At 45.4% G+C, this 12,611-nt stretch overlaps 1 protein-coding gene across 3 annotated transcripts in view; it reads right to left on the reverse strand.

Annotated features, from left to right (window-relative positions):
- The window catches only part of glis2b (GLIS family zinc finger 2b), a 77,628-nt gene that overhangs the window by 4,755 nt on the left and 60,262 nt on the right, over window positions 1-12,611 (reverse strand). For 2 of the 3 annotated variants that reach the window (XM_043711460.1, XM_043711458.1), the window contains exons 2-4: window positions 6,896-7,092; window positions 4,847-5,028; window positions 3,897-4,076 (exon numbers count right to left, since the gene is read on the reverse strand). In XM_043711460.1, coding sequence (XP_043567395.1) covers window positions 3,897-4,076; window positions 4,847-5,028; window positions 6,896-7,092 — 559 coding nt within the window. Of the gene's footprint in view, window positions 1-3,896; window positions 4,077-4,846; window positions 5,029-6,895; window positions 7,158-12,611 lie in introns of all 3 variants that reach the window. The other variant, XM_043711461.1, reaches the window with a different exon arrangement.

The following is a 12,611-nucleotide window of genomic DNA, read 5'->3' on the forward strand; positions in this document are numbered from 1 at the left end:
GACAGTGCACTGCTCCCTCAGTACTGACCCTCTGACAGTGCACTGCTCCCTCAGTACTAACCCACTGACAGTGCAGTGCTTCCTCAGTACTGACCCTCTGACAGTGCAGCACTCCCTAGTTCTGATCCTCTGACAGTGCAGTGCTCCCTCAGTACTGATCCACTGACAGTGCAGCGCTCCCTCAGTACTGACCTTCTAACACTGCACTCCCTCAGTACTGACCCTCTGACAGTGCAGCACTCCCTAGTTGTGATTCTCTGACAGTGCAGCGCTCCCACAGTACTGACCCTCTGGCAGTGCAGCGCTCCCTCAGTACTGATCCGCCTACAGTGCAGCGCTCCCTCAGTACTGACCTTCTAACACTGCACTCCCTCAGTACTGACTGACGGTGCAGTGCTCCCTCAGTACTGGGCCTCTGACATTGTAGTGCTTCCTCAGTACTGACCCTCTGACAGTGCAGCATTCCCTCAGTACTGATCCTCCAACAGCGCGGTGCTCCCTCAGTACAGGCACTCGACAGCGTAATGCTCCCTCAGTACTGACCATCTGACAGTGCAATGCTCCCCCAGTACTGACCCTCTGACAATGCGGCACTCCCTAGTACTAATCCTCTGACAGTGCAGGGTGTCCTCAGTACTGATCGTCTGACGGTGCAGCGCTCCCACAGTACTGACCCTCTGGCAGTGCAGCGCTCCCTCAGTACTGATCCTCTGACAATGCGGCACTCCCTAGTACTAATCCTCTGACAGTGCAGCGTGTCCTCAGTACTGATCGTCTGACGGTGCAGCGCTCCCACAGTACTGATCCTCTGGCAGTGCAGCGCTCCCTCAGTACTGATCCACCTACAGTGCAGCGCTCCCACAGTACTGACCCTCTGGCAGTGCAGCGCTCCCTCAGTACTGACCTTCTAACACTGCACTCCCTCAGTACTGACTGACGGTGCAGTGCTCCCTCAGTACTGGGCCTCTGACATTGTAGTGCTTCCTCAGTACTGACCCTCTGACAGTGCAGCATTCCCTCAGTTCTGATCCTCCAACAGCGCGGTGCTCCCTCAGTACAGGCACTCGACAGCGTAATGCTCCCTCAGTACTGACCATCTGACAGTGCAATGCTCCCCCAGTACTGACCCTCTGACAGTGCAGCGCTCCCTCAGTACTGACCTTCTAACACTGCACTCCCTCAGTACTGACTGACGGTGCAGTGCTCCCTCAGTACTGGGCCTCTGACATTGTAGTGCTTCCTCAGTACTGACCCTCTGACAGTGCAGCATTCCCTCAGTACTGATCCTCCAACAGCGCGGTGCTCCCTCAGTACAGGCACTCGACAGCGTAATGCTCCCTCAGTACTGACCATCTGACAGTGCAATGCTCCCCCAGTACTGACCCTCTGACAGTGCAGCGCTCCCTCAGTACTGACCTTCTAACACTGCACTCCCTCAGTACTGACTGACGGTGCAGTGCTCCCTCAGTACTGGGCCTCTGACATTGTAGTGCTTCCTCAGTACTGACCCTCTGACAGTGCAGCATTCCCTCAGTACTGATCCTCCAACAGCGCGGTGCTCCCTCAGTACAGGCACTCGACAGCGTAATGCTCCCTCAGTACTGACCATCTGACAGTGCAATGCTCCCCCAGTACTGACCCTCTGACAGTGCAGCGCTCCCTCAGTACTGACCTTCTAACACTGCACTCCCTCAGTACTGACTGACGGTGCAGTGCTCCCTCAGTACTGGGCCTCTGACATTGTAGTGCTTCCTCAGTACTGACCCTCTGACAGTGCAGCATTCCCTCAGTACTGATCCTCCAACAGCGCGGTGCTCCCTCAGTACAGGCACTCGACAGCGTAATGCTCCCTCAGTACTGACCATCTGACAGTGCAATGCTCCCCCAGTACTGACCCTCTGACAGTGCAGCGCTCCCTCAGTACTGATCCTCTAATGGTGCAGCACTCCCTCAATATTGACCCTCTGACAGTGCAGCACTCCCACAGTCCTGACCCTCCAACAGTGCAGTGCTCTCTCAGTACTGACCCTCTGACAGTGAATTGCTCCCTCAATACTGATCCTCTGATAGTACAGCCCTCCCTCAGATCTGAGGTTTCGACAGTGTATGCTCCCTCAGTACTGACCCTCCGACAGTGCAGCCCTCCCTCAGTATTGACCCTCTAACGATGCAGCGCTCCCTCAGTACTGACCCTTTGACAGTGTAACACTCCCCTCAGTACTGATGCTCTGACAGTGCAGCACCCCATAGTACTGACTCTCCAACAGTGCAGCCCTCCCTCAGTACTGACCCTCCGACAGTGCAGTCCTCCCTCAATACTGATCCTCTGACAGTACAGCCCTCCCTCAGATCTGAGCCTCTGACAGTGCAGCATTCCCTCAGTACTGACCCTCAGACAGTGTACGCTCTCTCAGTACTGACCCTTCAACAGTGCTTCCTCAGTACTGATCCTCTAACAGTGCAGCACTCCCTCAGTACTGACCCTTCCACAGTGTAGCACTCCCTCAGTACTGATCCTCTCGACAGTGCGTCACTCTCTCAGTACAGACCCTTCCACCATGCAGCACTCCCTCAGTACTGACCTTTTGACAGTGTAGCACTCCCCTCAGTACTGATGCTTTGACAGTGCAGCACTCCCTTAGTACTGACCCTCCGACAGTGCAGCACTCCCTCAGTACTGACTCTCCGACACTGCAGCCCTTCCTCAATACTGATCCTCTGACAGTACAGCCCTCCCTCATATCTGACCCTCCAACGGTGCATGCTCCTCAGTACTTACCCTCCGACAGTGCAGCACTCCCTCAGTCCTAGCCCTCCAACAGTGCAGCCCTCCCTCAGTACTGATCCTCTAACAGTGCAGAACTCCCTCAGTACTGACCCTGCGACAGTGCAGCCCACCCTCAGTACTGACCCTCCGACAGTGAAGCACTCCCTCTGTACTGACCCTCCGACAGTGCAGTGCTCCCTCAATACTGACCCTCTGAAGTACAGCCCTCCCTCAGATCTGAGCCTCCGACGGTGCATGCTCCCTCAGTACTGACCCTCCAACAGTGCAGCCCTCCCTCAATACTGACCTTCCAACAGTGCAGCCCTCCCTCAGTCCTGGCCTTCCAACAGTTCAGCGTTCCCTCAGTCCTGGCCCTTCAACAATGTAGCGCTCCCTCAGTCCTGATCCTCCAACAGTGCAGTGCTCCCTCAGTACTGACCCTCTAACAGTGTGCGCTTCTCGGTACTGACCCTTTGACAGTGCTCCCTCAGTACTGATCCTGACAGTGCCTCACTCCCTCAGCACTGACCCTCCGACAGTGCAGTGTTCCCTCAGTTGGCCCTTTGACAGTGTAGCGCTCCCTCAGTACTGACTCTCCGACAGTGCAGTGCTCCCTCAGTCCTGACCTTTCCAACAGTGCAGCTCCCTCAGTACTGACCCTTTGACAGTGTAGCACTCCCTCAGTACTGACTCTCCGACAGTGCAGTGCTCCCTCAGTACTGACCATCTGACATTGCTGTACTCCTTCAGCACTCTACATGGAGTGCCTGTGAGGATGCTCCTTTGCTCAAGTCTCTGGAATGAAAAACTGTTTGGTTATTTGGACCATGAGGTAACCTGCAGAGTCATGGTCACTATTTGACAAATGCTGCAGAGTTGAATCAGAGTTTCTATTGCCCTGAACTGAGCAAGAGCTCAGGAAGCAGCAGCTTCAATCACTATCGTGCTGGAAGCTGTGCCAAGCAAGCTACGGGAGAGGCCTAGCCTCAACCTGTGACAGCTTTACCGATGTCACTCTGCCTGCACCAAACATTAGTGGGAAACACAGACCCGGGCAGAGGGAGTGAACTCCTAATCCTTGGTTAACCCTTCATAGTAACAGAGAGAGGCTCTGACAGCTTCCACTTACCTTGTGCCACCTGCATGCTAGCTGTTCCATGGGGAGCTCCAACAAGTTATGCATTTCTTTCGGAGGTGTCACCAGTAAAGGGGATGGGAGGTGCACTGGGCTGGTGGAACCCAAAGGCAGGAAAAACTGCAATGTCTGTGAACCCTGACTTCCTTCCAGAAAGCGGATTGGCTGTGGTTCCTGCAGATTCAACATGACAAAACTTTTACTCCCCATTATCTCTCCTGTTTTTAACTCTATTTCTCTTCTGAAGATGCAGTACTACATATCCCAGATTGCAGTATTCATCGGTTAAGTGTAAACCTGGACACTGTTTCTCATTCATGTTCATTTTTGTACAAAAAGACAAACACAATAAGATTCCAGCCTTTAACTCACTACTCAGTATCTGATAACCATCCAAGTTCCCCAATTAGATTGCAGTCTGCAGCTCACTCTGTTACTCGATCTATAACACAGTTGAACCCCTCATCTGGATTCTAACTTTAAATTAACTCCCAAGTATGTTATTGTAACTACTACCCAATAAATCTCTCAATTAAATTCCAGCTGCTCATTCCCAGCATTTTGTTTTTGCATTTATAAGCCCCAAACCCCACAACAACCAGAACCCAACATTAGTTACAGAAGGAGAATAAAGCAGCAGTGAGAGGGTGAGTCAGAAGCACACTCCACCTGTACATTTACACAGGGCATCCATACTGCATTCAATTTAATTGACAAGGAGCCCATTCAGCAGGTTGAAGGAGATGGTCTGCTGGTGTTACATTACAACGACAGCACGCTAACAAAGGTAAGACTCTATGTGACATTGAGGACAGCTTCTCTACAGGAGCTTCAGGTTCAATATGCAATAAGTGGTAGCTGGACAGGTTGCTGAAATGCTGCCGACATCTTGATGTGTGATCAGTACATCATTCCTGCTGTCAGTGCAGGCCCCGGATACTTACAGTACTGACACTGGGTGACACATCGTCACCATTCTGCAGCTCCTCAGGCAGTGCAGCTGATCCAGGAGGAGAATCAAGGCCAGAACCTGGGGACAAGCTGAGGTCCACAATGGAGTCTGACCTCCGGGCAGGAGAGAAATGCAAGTCCAACTTCTCCTGATCCTTGGAACTGATTGAAAGACCTGAAGTGGGTATGGGCAAGACAGAGAGAAAGTGAGAGTTTTGGAGTGAGGTAAAGGTAATCAGTGAGTACCTCACCAACCAGCACTTGGTACAAACACTGATGGTACACACATTGGCTGTGAAGAATATCAACAGTTTTTTTTAATAAAGGTTGACATAATATCCTGACATGATAATGTGGCTTTATTAATAAAGGCAAGGAATCCATTTGAATAATCTCTTTGAAAGAGCCAACACAGGCACAATGAGCTGAATAGCCTCTTTCCATATTATTCTGACTACTTTAAACGTTTGTCCTACTTTCCCTCCCTATGGATTGCAGTGTTTTATGTGCAAGATCCTGACTCCTGAGGTTGAAGAATAATCGAGGAAAACACAGGCCGGATGAATATAAATTACCAAGGAAGCTCGGACAGGCTGCAGAGTGGGAAATGCTGGCTACTGTCTCACAGCTTGTAAAGGCCACCTGCAAAGAAATATTGACTGAGACCTAGAGTCATTCAGCATTTTCGTGTATCAGCAATAGACCAGAGACAAGTAAAGACATACTCTTGGGGCAAATGTGAGGATCACCAAGGCTGATTTTCCTTCTAACCCTCAGTAGCCTACCTCCATGAACAGAGAAAAGACTTGCATTTCTGTAGCCCATAGGATGTCCCAAAGGGCACAGTCAATGAATCACTTCTGAACACTGTTGCTGTGTAAGAAACATGGCTGGCAATTTATGCACATCACTTTTCCTCACAAGCAATGTGATAAAAGACAAATATTCTGTTTGTTAGTTGAGGAATTAACATTAACATTGGGAGAACTCCACTACTCTTAAATATATTAAGAGTAATAAAAAATATATTACCATGGAAGAGGGCAAAAATACCTTGTTTTAATGTCTCGTTTGATGGTTGGCACTTCCAACAGCCTCCTTCCGTTCAGGGAATATCAACCTACAATTTGCGTTTGAATCTTAGAAGCAGGAGAATTACATAAAAATTGCATTGAATATCCAGCATAGAAATGGCCAAGAATCTGTGCTGATTGCTCTAATCTCCATAACGCTCCTCCAAATATATTCAGTCATTTCAGCCACCAAGATTTCTTTCTATCTCTTTCACTATCATGTACTCATCTAGATTCCTACTAAAATCACTTAAGCTCAAACATTCCCAATGGCACCAAATTCTACACTCAGTAAAGACATTTCTTCCCTCTGTTTTCTACCAGATTTATTCATAACTATTTTATATTTATGACACCCAGACTTAGATTCACCCGCAAGCAGAAACATTTTCTCCATAACTATCCCATCTAAACCATTCAAAATCTTAAAGGATTTCTATCAGGTCTCCCTTCTCTTTTCTAAATAAAATAACCCGATTTGTTCAATCTTTCTCGATAACTGTAATTCTCTCAGGTCTGGTACCATTCCAACAAGTTCGTTTTGCACTTGCTCAAGTTTTGTTTGTCCTTTATATAAATGGAAACCAAATATGTGCAGCGTGCTCTGACCAGGATCCTTTAAAAGTTTAAAATATCTTCAGTACTTTTCAATTCCATAACTATCAAACTAAATTCCATTAGCTTTTCCATTACTCTCTGACCAGTACTGTTGCTTTTAATGATGTATGAATCCATATCCCCTTTGCTCTCCCACCCATTCAGTTTCTTTTTTGTTCCCCACCAAACCAATGTCAGAGGTGAAGGTACTACACTGAGCCTTGGTTCGAACAATGGTCTTTAGTATCTGTGGAGTGCCAGCACATAGCATCCGAAAAGGATGTGGATTTCTACAATACTAGTTGTTACTATCAAAGAGATCACTTCCTGACTGCACAGAGGCTTGTTAGTGAAAACAACAAAGTTCCTCACCAGACTGGATGGATTGAGGAGATGCTGGTGTGATGATGGCTATCCTGTCAGATGTCATCTTCAACTCTCTTCGGGCACTGCTTTCCTCGGTCGTCTCATAGACTTTCTGTTTCTTGTCCCTCATCATCCGAAGCTTGGAAATGCTGAGCTTCAGATCCAAGGGCTCATCCAGAGAATGCATCCTCACGGTAACAGCTCTGAGAAGGAACAATGGTAACGACTGAGCACAGCCTGGAAAATCGCTTCAACAAAATGTTCAATCCTAAAAACAGAACAGCAAATTAATCATCTTGGGGAGAAAATGGAAGAATTCTAGTTGTTGCTTCTCATTCAAAGAGAAACCATTTCAAAGCCAAGAAATTACAATTAAATGACTTTTTATGGCAAACAAGTGTCATTTGATACAGAGCAAGATCCTAAAAAACAGCAATGACCAGGATGTCTTTTTGCTTTGCGTTAGTCAAGACAGTAAGAGACCTCTGCTCATCTTAGACAGCTATAGGATCATAGAATCATAGAATCCCTACAGTGTGGAAACAGGCCCTTCTGCCCAATAAGTCCACACTGACCCTCCGAAGAGTGTCCCACCCAAATTCATTCCATTACTCTACATTTACCCTTGACTAATGCACCTCACCTAGACATCCCTGAATACTATGGGCAATTTAGTATGGCCAATTCACCTAACCTGCACATCTTTGGCCTGTGGGAGGCAACTACGCAGACAAGGGGAGAATGTGCAAACTCCACACACAGTCGGCCAAGGCTGGAATCGAACCCAGATCCCTAGCGCTGTGAGGGAGCAACACTAACCACTGAGCCACTTTGCTGCATCCTTATAAATAAATCTTATACATAAGTGTTGTATATAAATATATATCTTATATATAAATCAACTGACTGGCAGAAAGGACTAACATCTCACCTGAAAGAAAGCAGAACCATTAGTGCAACACCCCCTTACTACTGCACTGGGGTATCATCTTATATTATGCACTGAGGAAACTCATTCCCAAGTGTTGCTCATCGTCCAAGTAACTTGCCCGCTGAAGTAGAGGCCTCATGGATCTATTTCTAATGTAGAGTTAACTTCTATCCCAGTTACTTTACATACAGGTCATTTTGACCAGTGGGTGATAATGCTACAATAATCTCTGCCAAACTCTCCTGTTTCTGTCATTAGCACTAACCATGACCTGAAGTAAAACCTGTCTATGGTGCCCACAGTGAAGCAATATTTCTGCTGAGCCCTTCTCAGTGGCCTGGTTGCATCACATCAGTGAGTTACATATTACAGTTACAATCTCTCAGCCTGACAAGCCATCAGGTTCTGCTTGTTCTGGATATACTGCTTCATCACTCAACAAACACCTGTTCTGAGGCTGTCACTCCAGTTCAGCAATGGAGGGAAATGCAAAGCTTTAAGCTGAAATAGTCTGTGCCTCTGGAATTTGGCAGAAATTGTCCTGATAGTCCAATGTGCAGGAATGTGGGTTGAGGTAGGAGTTTTTACAGTGTCTCCCCACCATAGTCCATTGGGATACCAAAAGGACATCCCTTTTCCTATGGTGTCTTATTTTGGTTTTTGTCCAGGTTGGCTATTTGGTGCTGTAAATACCTTATATATTTACATAACCTTGCTGCGGTTCTAGATAACACATCACGTGCTGCTCTTCATGGCAATTGGCCAAAACATTCCCTTTGTATTTGTCTCTATATCCTCTCTTGAAGGTTTAGAAATCCCAGTCCAAGTTAAATAGATAAATTATAGCTCTGCGTGTTGATAGGTGAATCCTATGTTATAAACGTAAGAGTTTACAAAATGGTTATGTGTTAAACTGTCTCTGCTCACAAAGGGACCTCTCAGATTTAATTATCCTAAGGACAGAGAGCCAGACCAAAGCGATAGACAATCAAGTGCCAATCTTCACACCTTCACACAAAAGATGGATACAGACTGAGAGAAACTCAAACAAAAAGACTGAAACAGTGAATGCTGCGCTAAGCAAAAAGAAAAGCTGTTAGGCCACCAAACAAAATACTGGAGAGAATGGATTCTTCATTTAAAGGGATAGAACTCGCAGAGATTTAAAGACCAAGGAGTCAGTAGAAGGTGCGTTCCTGCAGGACATCAGTTCCAGGGCACTCAGAAAATTCAGTGAACAAACTTGCAAAGTACTGTATAATAGATAATGGCAAGGTAGGAAGAAGAGACTGTTGATAAGTCAGGAGGGGTTTGTAACAACCCACATACTTGTATATTTGTTGAGAGTATTTTGTAATGTATTATGAGGGTATATTAACTGAAATATTAATTTAGAATATAGTTGACTGAATGTATATTTATTTACATCTTAAACAGTTTGGGAAGAACAGTTTGCAAAGAAAAGGCTGCAGCAGAAAAACGTACTGCATTGCAAAGAACATGAGCCACTTGACTGAATGTAGACTTCAAAGTGCTAAAGAACTAACAATAATCCTGATAATTCCGCATTAGAGTACTTCTTTTTATACTGGTTTAGCTTCTTCGAGAAGTGCCCCCAGCATCTCTATCCCTGAACTCATCGTCCTGTAATAAGACAGCACCCACCCCTAAATTACTCACATCAACTGCCAGTTGGAAAGGTCAGGAGAATTCAGAGGCAGTCAACATTGGTTCATTTATTGAGATTACGTTTAGCTTCTCAAATGTTGCTTGTGTTATGAAGATGTGGGTGTTCTATACCTTTAAGAGAGTAAAAGCTAGCAGTGACAGCACCAAGTGTTCTCAAGAAGACACAATGTAACATGTGCTCCAGCTACTGGGGTAGCTGGTTGCCTGGAAATGATAAAACAGATTTGAATTAGGCCAATCAGTTTAAATTATACCCCAAAAAATACCAAATTCCAGTCAAGTTTGAATTGAGTATATTGACAATCTTAAAAGCCAATGACACGATCTGATGCTTTGGGGTATAAGACCAGGGAAAATTGAACAGTTGGGAGGAGAACTGCCACCAGACCAACAGAGGTAGACTGCTAGTCAGAACTCTCTAAGAGGTAACTATCTAGAGAAGGGGTTTGCACAAACAAAAACCTCAACACTGTCCTGGAGAGCAAATCTACCGACGACAATAAAGAGAAGATTCAACCGCTGACTGGTTTTAAAATTTGAATTTTTCTGTAAATCTTAATTTGGAGTTTTTTTGGACGACTATTATAGAAGGGAAGGTCTAGAGGAAGGACCTGTACATTGTTGTTAGTTAATTATTCTCTGTTGCACTTTAAGAAATAAAGTTGTTAATTTTTACTTTAAATAGTTCTTGGCCACTCGAAATTTACAGATAACTGCCTGGGATAAATATTTTTTGTGTTTCTGGTTTTAAATTACGCAGGAGAGTTTACCCTGTGTTGTAACAGTTTTGGGTCTGGGATTTGAACTGGTTTAGACAGATTTGATTAGATTTGGGAGTATGAAAAATCCCAGCAGATTTAAACATTTGCAGATTAGTGTCCTAGATCTTTAAATAAAACGTAGGTGAGACAATTTGTTTAATTTCAGTGACTTGTGGTTGGTTAAATTAAGAGTGAGAGAAATGGCTCTTAAAATTGCTATAGAGGTTCTGGGGTTTGAAGATGATTCTAAAATTTGCCAAAAAAGTTTAGAAGAAAAAGGCCATACTTTTAGAATTAGCAAATAAGTTAGATTTGGGTTTAACCCAAGGACAAAAGTAAAGCCGCAATTGTAAGGGAATTACTCAAACACTTAGGTGTATCAGAGAAACAGACCAGTGCAGTCGAGTTAGAAAAACTTAAATTACAATTGAGGAAAATGGAGTTAGAAGATAAACAAAGAAAGAGAGAGGAAAAAGACAGAGAGGGAGGAAAAAAAGAGAGGGAGGAAAAAGAGAGAGGAAGGAAAAAACGAGAGAGAGAAGGTTCTTAGCTGAACAAGGAGAGAGAGAAGAAAGGGAGAGGGAATTTGAACTTGAGAAGTTGCAACATAGTCAGCAAAGTCAAGTTAACAGGGTGGAGATTCAAAGAGATAGTAGTGATATATATATAAATAGGTCAAAACTCTGCCACATTTTGATGAGAAAGATTATGCAGCCTTCTTTATTTCATTTGAAAAACTGGCTAGGCAGATGTAGTGGTCAGAGGACTTGTGGGTAATGCTAGTTCAGGAAACTGGTAGGCAGAGCTAGTGAGGTATTTGCCGCGTTGTCAGATGAGGTGTCAAAAGATTATGAAGAGGTCAGACAGGCTATTTTACGTGCTTATGAATTGGTACCAGAAGCATATAGACAGTGGATCAGAAACACAAAGAGGGAACCAGGTCAGACTTAGGTTGGGTTTGAAAGAATTAAACATAATCATTTTGATCGACGGGTGCGTGCTTTGAAAACAGATAAGACATATGAGGCTCTAAAAGAGATTATTCTGCTGGAGGAATTTAAAAACTCATTTCTGGGGATCCAAGATGGTGGTGACCCAGCAAGTCTGAGTCTACAGTGCTCCTCCCAAGACTTGGGCAAAGTGGGCCACCCACCCGCACCACACTCACCAAATCATTTAAAATAGCTGTTTAATTTAATTAGTTGCTTAGTATTAAATTTAAACAATCTAATCTTTAGTAAAAATGACTAAAGGGAAGGGAGCCCGCAGCTCTCAGCAAGCAGGAACCCCTCCCCCCCCCTCTCCAGCTGCAGCAGAGCTTCCACAGCTGCCCCGGGGGACTTACCTACAGTGGCAAGCCTTGTGGAAATCATCTCCAAACTGGATGCGAAGATTGATGCTTTTATTGAAGAATCCCGAAGTCGATGGGACTCACTCTCGGCCTTGCTGCAAAAGCACGACCGAGACATTAAAGAAATCGAGCGCCGAGTCGGAGGGGCGGAGCTAAAGGCTGCGACCTCCGAAACTACAGCGCAATCGGCCGTGGATCAGGTCCGGACTCGCTGATGGTCCGAATCACATTGATGACCTCGATAATCGAGGTCGTCTAAAAAATATTTGTTTACTGGGCCTTCCTGAACGGGAAGAGGAAGGCCAGCTTACAGTGTTTCTCGAGCAGTGGCTGCCACAGCTTGTAAATCTGGAAGCTGGATCAGGCCAGGTAAGGGTGGAATGGGCCTACCGGGTTGCAATATGCGGGCCTGGCTCGAACCAGCGTCCCCGCCCGGTCCTGTTCCGGCTGCAGAGCTATAGGAAGAGGCAGATACTCCTAGAAGCCTCTAGAAATCTTAGAAAAGATTCCCAAGCCATGATCTATACAGGATCCAAGATCATGTTATTGCAGGACTTTTCCCCAGCTCTGGTCCGAAAGAGGAAGGCATTCGATGAGGTGAAGAAGTGTTTAAGTGACTTAAATATTCAGTACTCCTTACGCTACCCAGCGACACTACGCTTTAACCATGAAGGATCTGTGTATAACTTCGGATCGACAGAAAAGGCTAAGGAATTCTTGGACTCTCTTAGATAAACTGTAAGACATAATGGATGTTGGTTTGCCTTTCCCCCCGCTTTGGTTTATATCCTCCCCTTTTTTTTCTCTTATCTTACTGTTTAATATTATCATGGGGGGGTGGGGAGAGGGATTTGATTTTCTCCCCCCCTCCTTGGGGTTGTTTTCTTTTATTATATGTATATATGTGGGATGTGTGTATATGTGTGTATATATATGTATGTATGTATGTGTATGTGTATATATATATATATATATATATATATAAGCTGG

The sequence above is a fragment of the Chiloscyllium plagiosum genome, chromosome 21 (assembly GCF_004010195.1).
Source record: "Chiloscyllium plagiosum isolate BGI_BamShark_2017 chromosome 21, ASM401019v2, whole genome shotgun sequence".
NCBI lineage: Eukaryota > Metazoa > Chordata > Chondrichthyes > Orectolobiformes > Hemiscylliidae > Chiloscyllium > Chiloscyllium plagiosum.